This window comes from Ochotona curzoniae, unplaced genomic scaffold (assembly GCF_017591425.1).
Source record: "Ochotona curzoniae isolate NIBS_2020 unplaced genomic scaffold, NIBS_Ocur_1.0 patch260, whole genome shotgun sequence".
NCBI lineage: Eukaryota > Metazoa > Chordata > Mammalia > Lagomorpha > Ochotonidae > Ochotona > Ochotona curzoniae.
In genome coordinates, this window is record NW_024466818.1 from 401,004 (window position 1) to 418,860 (window position 17,857).

General features: G+C 53.3%; 1 protein-coding gene across 1 annotated transcript; it reads right to left on the bottom strand.

Moving 5' to 3' along the window:
- Positions 1-5,817: 5,817 nt before the first annotated feature.
- Positions 5,818-6,246, bottom strand: NANOS2 (nanos C2HC-type zinc finger 2). Its single transcript, XM_040996220.1, has one exon. It carries the CDS (start codon positions 6,244-6,246, stop codon positions 5,818-5,820), a length of 429 nt encoding a protein of 142 aa, XP_040852154.1.
- Positions 6,247-17,857: the final 11,611 nt, after the last annotated feature.

Consider the following 17,857-nt stretch of genomic DNA (forward strand, 5'->3'; position numbering starts at 1 on the left):
CCCCTATGTTAGCACGCCAGCACCCTCTCCTTTAAATATTTTTTAATTTGTTTATTTTTATTGGAAAGGCAAATAAACAGAGAGGAAGATCTTTCATCCGATGGTTCACTCCCTAAATGACCACAACGGCTGAAGTTGAGCCAGACCAAAGCCAGGAGCCTCTTCCGGGTCTCCCACATGGGTACAGGGTCGCAAGGCTTTGGGCCGTCCTTGACTTCATTCCCAGGCCACAGGCAGGGAGCTGGATGGGAAGTGGAGCTGCCAGGATACAAATTAGCACCCATATGGGATCTTAGCACCTTCAAAGTGAGGACTTTAACCACAAGGCTATTGTGTCAGGTCCAACCCCCTCCTTTTTTTTTTTAAAGGGCTATTGAAAAGCAGAGCGAGAAAAAATAAAGCTTCCCTCCACTTGCTCAGTCCCCAAGTGGCTTCAGCAGCTGTATTGGATTAGGCCAAAAACAGGTGCCAGGAGCTTTTTCTGGTCTCCCATGTGGGTGCAGGGGCCTGAGCACCTAAACTACCCTCTGCTTTCTCAGGCACGTTAGCAGGGAGCTGGATGGGGAAGTGGAGTAGCCAGGACTTGAATCAGCACCCGTATGGGATGCAGGCATTGCAGGTGGCAGCTTGACCGGTTCCTCTTGAAGCAACAGTGGGTGCAGGAAAATGCCCTGTGGCTTGCAGCCAGTGCCACGCCGATGAAACAGAACAGAACTGAAAAGTATCTGAATGGGTTTCTGTGGTCAGGTAAGGACACCCCAAGCACTGTGTGTTAGCTCCAAGTTTCCAGAGGTGACTAAGTCCCCTCATAGGACAGTGGCCATCGATCAGCTCAGGAGCCAGCCGGAGTGCAGACGCTTCCCCCTGGCTTATCGTGTGACTTAGGACAGACGATTCAAAACAACCTCTTAATCTTCCTCTCTGTCAAACTGGGATGAACTCCCAGCGCCACCTCTTTGCTTCCTTACCTCACATAGGTCGCCTGTGTCAGGTGTTGGAGCGCGGTGTGTTGTCTTCACTCTTCTTGTGTGATCCCTTCTAGTTCCATGTGTGTGCCGGTGTGCACCTGTAAGTGTGCATGCCTTGTACATATGTGTGTGTATGTGTGTGCATGTATGTGTATCATCCACACACATACTCCTTGTGGACTGCAGTGAAAAAAATGCAAGGAAGTGAAATTTGGAGAGTTGGTTGTTAGCACAGTATGTTCTTAGCAGGAGGCGGGAATCCGGATCAGAAAAGACTCAAGAGGCTTGTTAAGTTACAAAAGCCGCCCTCAGCACCTGGATACAGAAGGAACAAAACATTGAACTCTTGGGCTTCGAGCCACGTAGACCATGTGCAGCTGGGATCCCACCTCCACAGAGAGGCGGCAGCAGCAGCAGGGGGTGTGGAGTTGTAGATGGGGCCCATGCCCTGCAGGACCTGGGGGGCAGCCGGCTTGTGGGCAGCTTTGTCCAGCTCAGCCTGGGGTGTTCACACAAGAGACTTCAGCTCCACTCCTTGAAGCCTGTCAGCGGCCTGAGCCCGGCCCACCCAGACGATCTCGGATAATCCTTCTTATGGCAGGAAACCAGTGACGGGCTCTGGGGAAACGCCGCTGAGGCAACACCTGGGCGCTGTAGCCTGGCCAGTGTGATGCCCAGCACATGGAGGCCTCTCAGAGAAGGGCACACTGGAGCAAGGCCTGCAGGAGGTTGCTGAGCAAAGGGAGCCAGCTGGCTACCCAGGACTAGTGCAGGCCGTGGAGGGGGACAGCAGGTGCAAGCGCTTAGGCTGGGAGTGTGGCAGGCTGTGGTGGCTGGAGTTGAGAGCTGAGTGGGGGCAGCAGGGGCAGCCCTGAGACTGGGTAGAGAGGCAGATCTAAGGCCTTTGGGACTGGACAGGTGTTAGGCTTTGAATGTAGGCAAGACAGCGACCCCTAGAGGACTCATAGCAGAAGTGCACATGTATGACTGTGTGTGTGTGTGTGTGTGTGTGTGTGTGTGTGTGTGTGTGTGTGTGTGTGTGTGTGTGTGTACACACGCGTGGGCACACGGGCCAGGATCCCATATGGTTGCCGGTTCTAATCCTGGCAACCTCGCTTCCCATCCAGCTCCCTGCTTATGAGCTGGGAAAGCAGTGGAGGACGGCCCAAAGCTTTGGGACCCTGCATTCAGTCTCTGCTCATCTCTCCATATATCCAACTTTGCAATGATGCAAAGTCAGATATACAGAGAGGAGGAAGATCTTCCATCCGCTGATTCACTCCCCAAGTGGCTGCAATAGCCAGAGCCGAGCTGATCTGAGTCAGGAGCTTCTTCCAAGTCTCCCCTGCAATTACAGAGTCCCAAGGCTTTGGGCCGTCCTTGACTGCATTCCCAGGCCACAAGCAGGGAGCTGGATGGGACATGAGGCTGCCAGGATACAAATTAGCACCCCTATGGGATTCTGGTGTGTGCAAAGTGAGGACTTCAGCTGCTAGGCTATCATGCCAGACCCCTTTGTATGTGCTTTAAACCTTTATTTGAAAGGCTGAGTTACAGAGAGGAAAGACAGAGAAGGCTTTCATCTGCTGGCTCACTCCCTCAACAGCTGCAGTAGCCTGAGTTGGATGAATTGGAAGCTGGGAGCCAGGGCTTCTTTTTTTGTCTCCCATGGATGTATGGGCCCAAATACTTTGAGCATCCTTCACTGCTTTACCAGTTGCACTGAAGGGAGCCGGATGCGAAGTGGAACAGCTGGGGACCCAGTGCAGTAGCCTAGGGGCTAAAGTCCTTGCTTTCCTTGTGCTGGGATCACATAGGGAGGGGCACCAGTTCCCCATCCCCCGACTGCTCCACTTCCCATCCAGCTCCCTGCTTGTGGCCTGGGAAAGCAGTCAAGGACTGCCCAGAGCCTTGGGACCCTGCACTTGTGAGGGAGACCTGGAGGAGGCTTCTGGCTCCTGGCTTCAGATCAGCTAGGCTCAACTCTGGCTGTTGCGGTTTTTTGGGGAGGGAACCAGCAGATGAAAGATCTGTCTCCTTCTCTCTGTAAATTTGACTTTCCAATAAAAACGAATACATTTTTTCTAAGAGGAGCAGTCGGGGCTTGAACTGGTGCTGACGATGAGACACAAGCATACCGAGCAGGAGCCTAACTTGCTGAAGCACAACACCATCCCCTGATGTGCTCAGTTTTTTCAAAGTTTTTTTTTCTTTTTTTAAAGATTTATTTCTTTTTATTGTAAAGTCAGATTTAAAAAAAGAGATTTATTTATTACAAAGTCAGATATACAGAGAGCTGGAGAGATAGAGAGGAAGATCTTCCATCCGATGATTCACTCCCCAAGTGAGCATAACGGCTGGTGCTGTGCCAATCCAAAGCCAAGAGCCAGGAACCTCCTCCGAAGCCAGGAGCCACGTCTCCCACGTGGGTGCAGGGTCGCAAGGCTTGGGCCATCCTCGACTGCATTCCCAGGCCACAAGCAGGGAGCTGGATGGGAAGTGGAGCTGCCAGGATTAGAACCGGTGCTTGTGTGGGATCCCAGCGTGTTCAAAGCAAGGACTTTAGCCCCTAGGCTATGCCGCCGGGCCCTTGTAAAGTCAGATTTACAGAGAGGAGGAGAGACAGAAAGATCTTCTATCTGCTGGTTCACTCCTCTGGCCGGAGCTGAGCCAATCAGAAGCCAGGAGCCTCAAGCCTCGTCAGGGTCTTCCACGCCGGTGCAGGGTCTTGAGGCTTTGGGCTGTCCTTGACTGCTTTCCTAGGGCACAAGTAGGGAGTTGAAAGGGGAGTGGAGCAGCTGGGATACGAACCAGCGTTTATATGGGGATCCCGGCACATGCAAGGTGAGGCCTTTATCCATTAGCTATTGCACCAGACCCTCAAGAGCTTTTTTTTTTTTTAAATTTTACTCTCCCCACAATGTAAAAGGGTGTCTCCTCCCCCTCTCCTGCACCTGCCTTGCTTCCCAGCGTGGTGCTCACAGTAGTACAGATGATGCATTGTGGAGTTGTTAATGGTATCCCCTCCCCCACCAGAACCTCACCTCCAAGGACAAGGACCTCTGTAGGTTTTGCTTGCCCCGAGTCCTTGATGTCACAAGAAATGTTTATAGGTGAGTGGCTGTACTCCTGCGCAGGCTCCCTGCGCATGCACACCCTGGGACGTAGCAGCAGCTGAGGGCGCCCCGCCACCCACCTGGAGACCTGGACGGAGTTCTGGGCTCTTGGTTTTGGCTTCATGCAGTCCTTGCTGGCATCTGGGCAGTGAACCAGCAGATGGGAGATCTCTGTCTCTCTTTGTGTCTCTGTGTCTCTGCCTTTCACAGAATAAGTTGATAATTCACTTGATCTCAGCCAAAAGGCCGGGAAGTGATAAGTTGATAATTCATTGTTTTTTTTTAAAAAGCAACGTTCTGGGCCTGGCACAATGGTCTAGTGGCTAACTCCTCACTTTGCACACGCTGGGGTCCCCTATGGGTGCCAGTTCAAGTCCTGGCTGCTCTACTTCCTGTCCAGCTCCTTGCTTGTGGCTTGGGAAAGCAGTCAAGGATGGCCCGAGTGCTTGGAGCCCTGCGCCTGCCTGGAGACCTAGAAGAGGCTCCTGGCTCCTGGATTGAATTGGCTTAGCTCTCGCCAGAGTGGTCTTTTGGGGAGTGAACCAGCAGTTGAAGATCTTTCTGTCTCTTGTAAATTTTCTTTTCAAATACACACAAAAATTTAAAATATCTTGATAATAAATATTTGTGGAACAATGAAGTAAAGTTCCAGGGATTTTTCATGCATGTATTCTGTGGGGGAGCAGAACTTACAGTTTTCAGTGTCGGTGCCTTGGGGTCTGGGAGCCTGAGGCTGAACAAATTCCCAGGACATTGGTCTTGGAAGACTTGTGGCCTCCCATGGGTCTCTGCCTCAGGGAGCCAGGTCAGGGGCGGAACCAGGACATAGTGCATGGAGGACCCCAAAACCCCACCCTGTCCCTGGCCCAGGAACAGCCGGGGGGCCACAGCGGCTCTTTGTTTCTGTCCACTGGCCAGGAGGCATGGACACGGAGGCGGACACAGCGAGGTTAAAGACAAGCAGAAACTGTTTATTCACCACAGCCAGGCACTCAGGTCCCCCAGCATGGACCCAAACCCACAGAGTCTCCCAGGGTTTCTTCTCAGTCCTCTAAACGTAAAATCTAGGCAGTCGCCATTCCCATATGGGTACTCGAACCTCTTGCTGGTGGGAATTCCAAGGACAAGAAAACAGCTGAGCACACGGTGACCAGAGGGGTGGGTGGAGGTGACGGGACGCACCTGTCGCTGAAGATGAGGACCACTGGAGAGCTGGGCAGAGTCAGAGGGCATGGACTGTGGAGGATTGAGCGCCCAGTATGAGCCTGGGAGGGCAGCGTGTACCCCCTCTTTCTGCCGTGGCTCAGTCCTGGTGGCCTGGACATCCTGGGTACCATGGTTCGTAGCAAAAGCATGGGTCTGCAGGTGGCTGCAGAAGGTGGAGCCTCAAGTTCTCGGGCAGCATAATTGTTCACTGTGTCCAGGTCCCAGCTGGGCTCAGCAGGACCCAGGGAAGAGTGTTCTGAGGCCGAGAAGTCGCTGGCAGCAGGTCCCCGAAGGAGAAGGCGAGGGGAACATGAGGCTGTGTGGTCCCCATGGGCAGGGTTTCCCTGTGCCAGGAACTCTGGGGGCAAATCTCCTTGGGTGGAGCAGAGAGGCTGACCAGCAGCTTCCCCCACCCCCTTGGGGGATCCAGCGGGGGGTGGGTGTAGAGGAGGGATCCAGGACTTGGTGGAGGTGGGGGAGAGTGAGCCAGCAGGTTTTTGGGTATGCTGCTGGGCACCCACCAACCCTCAGCGCTTCACCTTGCGACCAGCCGAGTTGCGTCCACTGCGGCGGTACAGAGACTGTTGGCCACCACTGAGCGGGCAGTATTTAAGCGTGTGGGCCTGGCCACCCGTGGCCCCGCACAGGGGACACACATAATGCCTCAGGATGGGACACAACACGATACCCTCAGGCGTCTTCAGCTGGTGCGAAGAATACACGTGACGCGACTCCCCGTTGTGCTTGCAGAAGTTGCACAGGGCACCCCCGGGGCCCCCGCCGGCCCCCAGCCCTGCTAGGCCCTGCTGGTCTTGCTCTGGTGGGGCCTCGGGGGGGCTTAGCTCCTCTGTCATCTCCTGGGCTTCCAGCATCGGCTCCCGGCTCTTGATCAGCGCCCACAGCACCTGGTTCAGGTTGAAGTAGTCCTTCCACATGTCAAAAGGTGGGGGCTGCATGATGTGTGGATGTGGTCTTGAGGGGTATGTGTGTGTGTGTGTGTGTGTGTTGGGGGGAGTCTGGGCAGGACTACTGGTGGGCAGGAGCAGCAGGCTTTGGTGGAGCTGAGAGAAGCTGCACCCCCCTTTTATCCTCCTCAGAGACCCTAGGTGGAGCTTAGGATTTAAAGGGCCCACTCCCTGCCCATGACCCCCAACTGACTCTGCTCTCCCACGCAGACCGGGGAGGAAGTTGCTCTCTGCCTGCTGGTCCCTGCTCTGCTTGGCAGGTGTGCTGTGTGTCCTCTGCAGAGAGCCTACCATTCCTGGTGGGGGGTCTCCGTTGGCCTATTCCCTGTGCATCCTGGCCTGGAAGGGCCCCCCAACACACACATCCTCTCTTGTTCCCAGGCTACAGGGGCCACCCCCTCACCCTGTTGCAGTGCCTGACACTAACACCAGCCCCTACAACTGGCTGGACACTTACTGCTGTGGCTGCAGAGCTGCCCGTACGAGGTGATTGAATCCCCCCTGCCCCGTTCCACATCTCCTTTGCTAGGAGTGATCATGGTCCCATTTTACAGATAAATACTGAGGCTCAGGGAAGGAACACCATTTAGCTCATAGTCACAGTGTGAAGTTGGCATGCTGGGTGGCTTTTTTTTTTTTAAGATTTATTTATTTTGATTGGAAAGTCAGATTTACAGAGAGGAGGAGAGATAGAGAGAAGAATGCTTTGTTTGCTGTTCACTCCCCAAGTGTTCACAGTGGTCAGAGCTGAGCTGATCCCAAGCCAGGAGCCGAAGCTTCTTCCAGGTCTCCTATGTGGATGCAGGGTCCCAAGGCTTTGGGCCATTCTTGACTGCTTTCCCAGGCCACAAGCAGGGAGCTGGATGGGAAGTGGAGCAGCTGTGACATGATCCAAATGGAATCCCAGTGTTTACAAGGTAAGAATTTAGCCACTGATGCATTGTGCCGGGCCCAGGGTGTGCTTAGATCTTAGGTCATTTTCAGTTTTTGTTCAATAGGCTCGCCAAACACCTGCAATGGCCAGTCCAAAGCTGGGAGCTGGGAATTGGATGGGTGTCTCCCAGGTGGGGTGCCAGGGAACCAGGGCGTGAACCATCACCTCCTGGGGTGTGCAGGAACAGAGAACTGGAATCAAAGTGGAGAAGCTGGGCCTGGCGGCGTGGCCTAGTGGCTAAGGGCCTTGCCTTGAATGCACCGGGATCCCATATGGTCGCCGGTTCTAATCCTGGCAGCTCCACTTCCTCTCTATCTCTCCTCCTCTCTGTATATCTGACTTTGTAATTAAAATAAAATAAATCTCTTTTTTGTTTTTTATTATTATTAATAACATTGTATTATGTGACACAGTTTTATAGGTACTGGGATTCCCCCCACCCCTCCCATAACCCTTCCCCCATGGTGGATTCCTCCACCTTGTTGCATAACCACAGTTCAAGTTCAGTTGAGATTCCTTCATTGTAAGCATATACCAAGCATAGAGTCCAGCATCTTATTGTCCAGATAAGTTCAACAGCTTCTTGGGGAGACCTTCTCTGGTCTGAAGGTAGAGCCAACAGAGTAAAATCCCGATCAATTAAAAGCCCCAACATAACATCAGCAACAATATACAATGTTATGGTATTAATTGACATAGTATTGAGTAAACAATATATTAAAAATAATGCAAGTTCTTAACCACATCCTGTGACTACTCCATTGACATTTCAACAATTGAGGTGCATAACAGTTATAGGAGGGGTGTGCAGAGAAATCTTCAATACCTTGGTGAGGAGTACTTACTCTGTGTCCTACCTAGTAAGGTATGTGTGAGTCCATGCTGACCAAGCTTTCCTTGTTGTTCTCTGCCTATCTATTCTAATGTGTGTGTGTGTGTGTTTGGAGGGGGGGGCTCTGGAGCGACCCTGATGGTCATTGCAGAGAGGGTGGAGACCCAAAGTTGGAACTAAGTAAGGACCAGAGAAAGCTCCTCTCCCTAGTCCTGAAGGAAGTTTACTGTTCTTCTGATTCCGAGGACTGCTCTGGGTTCCTGGCTGTTGTTCCGATGACCTTGGATCCTACGAGGAAGAATTTGGGCTTCTTTCATCCCGTGTAGTAGATCCAAAGGTGGGGGGGGGTGTGGAATGCCCTCTGAGTTCTCGGGCTCCGAAGGCATTCCAGTTCCCCGTGGTCTCTTTGGCAGTTGGGATGCAGTCCTTGGTGCCCGTACTGATAGTCCTTGGTGGGGATCCGGGAGTCTCCAGGTTTGGGATACAAGCCTCTTCCTGTCCTCCTGCTCCACTCTGGGGTCCACCCCTGCTCTGTGCATATGACCTCCTGTGGTTGTCAGGATCGCTCTTGGTTCCCCCTGTATGTCTTTGTAGTTTAACTATTGTCTAATGCTGTTTTGAATCTATTACCAATAAGTTACCTGTTATTTTCCTGATAGGTTACACTACATGTCTTCCTCACACATTCTAAGGAGATGGAAGATTTCTTTGCTCTCCCGCCCCATTTCTGATTAGCACAAGTATATATGTTTAAAAAAAAGTATACCAAAAAAAAAGTGGAGAAGCTGGGACCCCAGGCAGCATGCTCCCCACCTGGCTGATCAACCACTAGCCCCATGGGGCTCTTTTGAATGCAGATCTCCTCTCTGTCGTGCTGTCAGCTAGGGTTTCTTGGGTCCTGCACTGGTGCTCTGTGTCCCTTGTGGACATGTGACCTGCTCGACCCTTGCAACCACTCAGGGAGTTGGGGAACCATTTACGGAGGATAGGAGGCTACTGAGCTCGGAGGTGTAAGCAGTGTCCTCCAGGTCACCCAGCAGGAACAGGACAAGGCTGGGAGACTCCAGGGGTACAGGGGACCGAGGCTGGAACAGGCAGAGAGGATGTTGGTTGTGACTTGGTGGGCAGCTGGCCATAATAATCCTGGGGTCAGACCCACAGCTTTACCTGCTGGCCCAGTGCCCACGGGCTGCCTGCTGCACCACGCCCCCAGCCTCACTTCCTCATCTGTCTCAGGAAAATGGGCTCAGCACCTACCCCAGAGCCTGGCCTGCACTGAAGGGGACTGCCTCAGTGGGCATCCACGGACTCAGTGGCCTGCACCATCTCTCTGAACCCTGCTGAGCAGGGTTTGTTCATTGTCCCATCTCACAGCTGAGCAGAGAGAGGCTGAGGGTTTTGTGCCAAGTACACGACCGCAGCACCCAGCTAGGGAAGTTGGCATCAATGCCTGCCCCTCCCCACCACCCTCTGGGTGAGGGGTTCTGTGGCCAATGCCCTGTGCGGCATCAAGGCTGGGATTTCTGGCTCAGCAGGTGGCATTGGTCACTGCTGGGCACAGTGGATGGGAAGGAATGGCAGCCAGGGATTCTGAGGTTGGGCCACTTCCCTGAACGAGGGAACGTCTTGGGAGCCTCCCAGAATGGGTTATGTATGGCTTTAGTTCTTTCTTTCTCCCCAACCCCCCAACTGTTGTGCTAGAACTCTGTTACTGGGGCGGAGGCTTCGCCTCTCCCCCTCCCTTTGTGCGGTGTTTTTTTTTTTTTAGGGGGGTGGGTGGATGTCCATTAAATGACTCTGGAGCCACGAGCCTCCCTGTAGCCTGTCTGCCTAGGAAGAGCTCAAGTGATATTGACGCCACTTCTCCTGTGTACTTGTCAGTTTCCCTAAGCGGCTCCTTGAGGGTGGGGGTGGAGGGCCTCAGAAAGGCAGAGAGAGATGCAAAAACTCCCTCGAGGTGGGGGAGCAGTGGGACAGAGGGCAAGGAGTGATGGGGGAGGCAGAAACAGGTACCCCTTACTGCCACTGTCTGGGATCCTTAGCGCAGGCTCACCTGTGCCCCCTCACTAAAGCCGCTTGATAACCCAGCCAGTATCTATATGAGCTCCCAGGAAAAAGGCTGAGGAGGTGCCGACTCGGCAGTGCCTGCTGGTCCTCTGCAAAGAGAAACACAGAGGGCCAGGCTCCTCAGGGACCCAGGAGGAGCCAAGAGCTACCAGGAGAGGAGAGAGCTGGACTAAGGGGATTCCAGGCAAGGGGCACAGGCTGCAAAACAGGGGGCTGGTCCCATCTCTGCCACCTGCAGCTGCGTGGTCCTGGCGGGTGATGTCCCGTCTGGGTTCGATTCCCGTGTTTTCCTCGAGGAAGCCACGATCGCGGCAGGGCCCTGCTGAGGGCTGGCGTCTGCCAAAATGGGCAAAAAGTTCTGTGTTGGAATAGGTCCCTGGGAGCACTGGCCGTTGTTTTCCGTTGTAGTCCTCCATGAAGGCAGAGAGATGGTAAAATACGGGTTCATTGGAAGCAACGTTAATTGAATACTGTGGGGGACAGTTAAGTGGCTGCTGGGGTGGTCCGTGTCCTATATCAGAGCAACTAGGTTCGAATCTCATCTTGGCTGCCAAGTCCAGTGTGCCAGTGCACACTGGGAGGCGGCCTTGTGTTGCTGCCATCCCGTGGGTGGCGCAGGATGCACAGGTACCGTAGGCCCTCTATCCATCTTATGCTGCATGGGTTTATGGCTCTACCACCAGTGAAGACAGAGAACGTGGGGTCCAGCACTGAGGCACTGTAGGCTAATCCTCTCTCTGTGGCACTGGCATTCAAAGGGGCACTGGTTCATGTCTGGCCACTCCTTTTGTCATCCAGTTCCTTGCTGATGTGCCTGAGGAATCAACACAGGACGGCCCAAGGCCTTGGGTACTCACATCCACATGGGAGACCCGGAGGAGGTTCCTGGCTCCTGGTTTCAGACCAGCCGGAGCTGGGCTGTTGTGACTATTGGGGGAATGAACCAGTGGATGGAAGATTTCTCTGTAATTTTACCTTTCAAGCAAATAAAGAAATCTAAAATAACCTGTCAGGCTGTTTTCTCCTGTTTGAGACAACAAATGTTGCAACATTGAAGCAGTGGGCGGTGGGGGCTGACTCAGCCCAGCCTGTCAAGGCCTAGGGCAGAAAAGGCCGCCGAGGAGCAGCCCTCGTGGACAAGTCAGTCAGAAGCATCCCAGGAAGTCCCGGCTCAGATTTCTGGCCGGTGTGCACCTGCCACCCCTCTGGGAAGCCTGGACTGAGCTCTCCTCCTTGGCCTGCCTCAGCTGCTGAGGGCATCCATCAGTAAACCAGTGGAAGAGAGTCTGTCGGCCTCTCAGAGAAGGTAAAACGTTGGTGTGTTTCTTGTGTTGCAGTGACGTAGCCCTTACCTCTTCTTTCTTTCTTTTTTTTTTAAATCCTTCTATCTTTTTTTTTCTTAAGATTTATTTTATTTTATTTTATTTTTTTAAAGATTTATTTTTATTATGTTTTTATTGGAAAGGCGGATATACAGAGAGGAAGATCTTCCGTCCGATGATTCACTCCCCAAGTGAGCGCAACGGCCGATGCTATGCCGGTCTGAAGCCAGGAGCCTCTTCCGGGTCTCCCACGCGGGTGCAGGGTCCCAAAGCTTTGGGCCGTCCTCGACTGCTTTCCCAGGCCACAGGCAGGGAGCTGGATGGGAAGTGGAGCAGCTGGGATTAGAACCGGGCCCATATGGGATCCCGGTGCTTTCAAGGCAGGGACTTTAGCCACTAGGCCACGCTGCCGGGCCCAGTAGTGTCTTTTATTATTATTATTTATCTTATTGGAAAGACCGATTTATAGAGAGAGGAGAGACATAGAGAAACATCTTCCATCTACTGGTTCACTCTCCAAGTGGCTGTGACAGCTGGAGCTAGACAGATCCAAAGGCAGGAGCCAGGAGCTTCTTCCAGGACCTCCACGTGGGTGCAGGGGTCCAAGTACTCGGGCCATCTTCTATAGCTTTTCCAGCTACATTAGCAGGGTGCTGAATGGTAGTAGAGCAGCCAGGACTCGGGATGGGAAACCGACACTGCAGGCGGAGGCTTTACTATGTCCGTCTCAATAGGCTCCACCTCTTCATGGGGTTGCACCGTGGATTGAATTTCTGCCTGAATTTTGAAGGCAACGCTGACACTCATACCGTAGTGTATGTCGCAGGTGTTTGTGGGGACCTGAGCAGGTCCCAGACTGCCCTGTCTCAAGCCTGTGCTTGCCCAGTGACGTGTCTTTTTGTCTCTGTCCAGTCTCTTTGGATCTGCAGCTTGTTTGAGAACTTATTTATCTGATAAAGTCTGTGGACAGCCCGTCCACATGCAGCACATTGCAGGTGGCTCTCGGAAGCCCAGCCATAGACCGTCTACCTATAGTAGCCTTGTTCATTTATTCCCTCCCTCTTTCAACTTCTGAGTTTGAAAAAAAAAAAAAGTTTTTTTTGGGAAGATTTATTTTTGGACCTGGTGCGGTAGCCTAGCGGTTAAAGTTCTCGCCTTGAATGCTCTGGGATCCCATATGGGCACCGGTTCATATCCCAACGGCCCTGGTTCCCATCCAGCTCCCTGCCTGTGGCCTGGGAAAGCAGGCGATGATGACCCAAAGCCTTGGGACCCTGCACCCGTGTGGGAGATCCAGAAGAGGCTCTGGGCTCCTGGTTTCAGATTGGCTCAACTCCAGCCATTGCAGCTGCTTGGGGAGTGAATCATTGGACAGAAGACCTTCCTCTCTGTCTCTCCTCCTCTCTGTATATCTGACTTTGCAATAAAAATAAATAGATCTTTAAAAAATGTTTATTTTTGGACCTGGTACAGTAGCCTAGTGGCTAAAGTCCTTATCTTACATGTGCTGGGATCCCATATGAGCATTGGTTCGTATCCTGGCTGCCGATCTGAAGCCAGGAACCTCGTCTCTCCAATGAAGGTATAGAGTCCCAAGACCTTGGGCCATCCTCCTCTGCTTTCCCAGGCCACAAGCAGTGAGCTGGATGGAAAGTGGAACAACCAGTACATGAACTGGTGTCTGTATGGGATCCTGGCATGTGCAAGATGAGGATTTAGCCATTGAGCCAGTCCCTAAATTTTGTTTTTCATGTTGCTTACATAGTTGACAAGGATGCAGGCCCATAGGACCGTCGAATAGGGTGGAGAGGATTGAGGTATGTGGGGAGTAGCTTCCAAGGCCCACTGGCTGAGTGTCCACCCCAGTGCATCCACTCACCCAGACACTTGCTGCCAAAGCTTGGCCAGGAGAGCTGTCCAACCTGCTCTGCTCTCCATCTTCTTATATGACACCTTGGTGTCCTCCGCAGGCCCAGATGAGCTGCCCATCATGGACCTGGAGGTGCCGACCACCGCACAGGCATCAGCAATTGAGGCGGCCCAGTCACAATACGTACATTCCAATATTGGACCACCAATCCTATGATTCTTTCTGTGGCTGGAGTTTTGACTTCAGTGGTCCAGTTGGAGAGTCCCCCCCCCCAAAAAAAACCTCACCTGAGGTGACCCCATACCTGACTCTTATATGTGCCAGGCAGTATAGGGTTTGGTTTAATCTCTCACCCATATCAGCCTAGGCACATGCTGAGTGATTGTAATTGCATGGTCAGTTCCGTCCCCAGTCCCACGTCCCATGCAAATTGATGGGTGTTGTGGCCCAGCTCGGCCCAGCGTGCCACAGATCTGCATGCCAATGGATGCCACCTTGTCCAGCCTGGTCCACCCCCAGCCCAGTTCCAGTGCACACCAGTGGGAGCTGCACCTTGGCAGAGGAGCGCCTACAGCTTTTTCATTAGGCCCAGGGATCTTGCACTTTCCAGCGGGTACTGTGATCTACTCTGAAATGACGTGTACCCTGTCATGGCACTTGCCTGAGGATACTACGGCAAAGCTTGGCCAGTCACATGTGCAAACGGATGCAGTGGCCTGGCCTAGCTTGGCCCTCCCCAAAAACCAAACTCACATGCAGATGGATGGTTGTCACTGCCCTGTCAGGATGCGTTACTGCCCTGTCTGCCCCTATTCCAGGCTGTCACGCTTACCAGTAGGAGCAATGGCCCAGCAGTGCCCTTGCAGTGCCCCTGCCTGAACCAGGTCTGCTGCAGACCTGGGGTCTTGCATGTGCTGGTAGGTACTGCAGCCCTGTCTGGCATGGCTTGCCTTGCCTTGGCATTCACCAGCAGGTGCTGCAGCCTGGTTCTGCCTAGCCTGCTTCCAGTCCCAGCTCATGCTGGACACAACTGCAGCCTAGCCCAGCCCAGCCAGCCCCTAGTCCTGGCCCTAATGTGAACTGTTAGATGTTGGGTTGCAACCTGGCCTGGCCTGCATCCCATCCTGACTCTTGCACCTGCCAGCAGATGTTACAGGCTGGCCCAGCCCAGTCTGTCCCAGACATGACCTGCATGTATGCCGACAGGTACTGTAGTCCACCTGGCCTGGATCGTCCCAGCCTTGGTTCTCCCACTAACCAGTTGTGATTGAGTCTTCATAGGGGAGTTCCCAAAACTCCCCTATCAGAGCAGCTCTAGTCGCAGATCTCACCCACACGGGTGGGTATTGGTTCAGTCTGACTTGGTCCACCTCCTGACTTCTCTTGTAGGTACTGCGGCCTTGCCAGACCAGCTCATACCCATTCTGGCTTTCACTGGTGGATGTGACAGTCTAGCCCTACGTGGCCTTCCGCCAGACCTGGCACTCATGTGGATCAGCAGGTGTTGTGACTCAGCCCATCCCACACCCCTCTGGCTCCTGTGAGTGCCGGTGGGTGCTGAGTCTGGCACACCCAGACTCAGTCCACACCCATGCTGAGGGATGTTGTAGCTATGCATTCCAGTCCCTCTCGCTGCCCCTACGCCCATTCCTGGCTCTTCCACTCACCAACGGAACCACAGTCTAGCAGGGGTGTCCTCTTAGTGCCCCTGCCAGCCACACATCTTGTGAATGCTGGTGATTGCTCTGGCCCAGCCTGCCGTGGCCTAACCCCCTTCTTGGCCCTTGCCACTGGATGTTGCAGCCAGCCTGTCCCCATCCCCCGCTCTCATGTAAACCAGTGGTGTGATAGCCTGGCCTGGCATGATCCACACCTTGTCATGGCCCCTGCACATGCCAGTATGCCATAGCTTGGCCTGGCTTTGCATGATTCACTCCCCTACCTGCAAATCAGCCCACACACCTGACGACAAGTGCAGTAGCCTTGTCTGGTCTGGCCGGCACCAAGCCCTGCCTTCTGTGTTCATCAGTTATAGCTACAGACCAGTAGAGACCAGTACAGACCAGACCCACATTCAGACCCCGATCTTACACGTCAGTGGGTGCTAGCCCCTGCCCAGTATAGTCCACCCCCGCAGTCCTGGCCTTCGTGTGTGCTGGTGGATGCTGGACTTGGCTCATTCTCAGTTGTTGAATACGCCTGTAGGTGTTGTAGTCTAGACCAGCCTGGCCTGATCCCAACTCCAGTTCCCACATGTGCTGATTTCTGTGATCATGTCTAGCTTGGTCCGTCACCAAGCCCAGCTCTCAGGCAAACCAGAGGGTATCACAGTTTCACAGGAGTAAACCCACAAATCCCCCATCGAATCTGCCCCTGGACCCATTTCTTTTGTGTGTTGCTTAGTGTAATGGCCCAGTCCAGCATGGCCTGCCCCCTGCCCTAGCACTGGTGGGTACTGTGCCCTAGCCCAGCCAGGTCAGCTCCCCAGCCCCAGCTTTTGCGTGCACTGGTGGTTGATATCAACTAATTCAGTCTTCCACATGGGCAGGTGCACTGGTCTGACCCAGAAAGGTCCTCTGGTTTCTCTTCTCCAAACCACCCAGTTTCAGCCCCCTTGCTGACCTCTCGGTGCAATAACCTGACTGGAAATCACTCCTCACTCAGCGGTCTTCCCTCCCACACATCCCAGACCCCCTTCCCTGAGCAATCCACGGACCCCCATGCCCACGGATGTGCAGGTCCCTGAGCCTGTCTCCTGGTGGTATGATATGCCAGGCTGGGGCCCAACCTGCCTGCCCGTGGCCCACGCACACTCACACTGTGGTCCCCAGACCCCAACCGCGGATGTGACACTCAGTGTCTGCCAGTATACAGGCATCTGTGCCCCCCTCTTAAAAAAGATAGAATAGGCATGTATGCTGGCACAGTGGTAGAGTTAACACAGATTTGGCATTAGCCAGGCCCAGAGCGCTCACCAGCTAGTAGCTGCTTTTCTCCCAGCCGTGTAGCACTTGCCTAGTTACAAGACAACCTGGGTCGTTGCTTACAGCTGGGGGAGTTTGAAAATTTTCTACTGAAAAGTCGCAACACAGTGCAATGAAGCCCCACATCATATAACTTGAGGAAGTAACGAAAACATTTTTTAAATTGATTTTTCTCTTTAAAAAAGATTTATTTACTGTTGTTGGGAATGCAGATCTACAAACAGAAGGAACGACAAATAGAAATATCCTCCATCTGCTGATTCACTCCTGCGAATGGCTGCAACAGCCGGAGCTTAGCCGATGAGAAGCCAGGAGCCAAGAGCCTCGTCCAGGTCTTCCATGCGGGTGCAGGGTCCCAAGACTTTGGGCCATCCTCCCAGGCCACAAGCAGGGACTGGATAGGAAGTGGAGCAGCTGGGGCACAAACTGGCAGCCACATGGTGTGCTGGCACCTGCAGATGGAGGATTAGCCTGCTGAGCCATTGCCCTAGCCCCTCAAAATTGATTTTTAATTTTATTTGTACGAGAGAGAAGAGAGAGAGTTTTCTATCCCCTGACTCGCTTTTCAGATGCCTGTGACAGCCAGGGCTGGACAAGGCCAAAACTTTAGGAGCCTGGAACTCTATCCAGGTCTCCCGTGTGACTGGCAGGGACTCAAGTACTTGAGTCATCACTTGTGGACTCCCAGATTGCCCTGAATCAGGAAGCTGGATCGGTTGGAGAGCAGCTGGGACTTGAGCCAGGAACCCAACATGGAACATGGGTGTTCCACGTGGCCCCGTGACTGCTATGTCCCAAATGCTGTCTTTCCATCAAAATCTCTGTGTTTTCTCTGAATCCGAGACCCAACTCCTGCGCTGCACTCAGGTGTGATGTCTCCCATCTCCTTTAGTCTGGCCCAGGTCCCTGTCTTTCCTGATGGTAGTTATTTTTTTTTAAAGATTTATTTTATTTTTATTGCAAAGTCACATATACAGAGAGGAGGAAAGACAGAGAAAGATCTTCCATCCGCTGATTCACTCCCCAAGTGGTCACAACAACTGGAACTGAGCCGATCCGAAGCCAGGAGCCAGGACCTTCTTCCAGGTTTCTGGGTATAGGGTCCCAAGCTCTGGGCTGTCCTCGAGTGCTTTCCCAGGCCACAAGCAGGGAAGTGGGATCACCGGGATTGGAACCGGTGACTATGGGATCCCAGCACTTGCAAGGCGAGGACTTCGGCCGCTAGGCTACCACGCCTGGCCACAGGGTTCGGGTTCGTGTTTTGACTGTAACACCCCAGGACTCCTGCCCTACTGCAGCGCCTGGGCAGGTGCACACGCACGTGTGTGCCTCCTACAGGTGCCTTGTCTTTGTCTCCCCTCCTCCCTTCATCTCTGGAACAACACTCAGAGCTTCTGTGAACAATCTGTCTAGCATACATTTTAACATAAAAAAAAAAATGACTTCCATTAGCGGGAAGGGGCCCTAGTTGCCGGCTCTCCAAGGGGTGGTGAGGGGAAGGAAGCCAGCAGGCACGGTTATAGACAGGGTCTGGTATGTGAGCTCCCTGGAGCCTGGGCCTCTTCTTGTTTACAACACCCCCTCCTCCGGCTC

Bases quoted from the DNA above. Each gene is read 5' to 3' on its own strand.
- NANOS2 (XM_040996220.1), bottom strand. From the start codon at position 6,246: ATGCAGCCCCCACCTTTTGACATGTGGAAGGACTACTTCAACCTGAAC.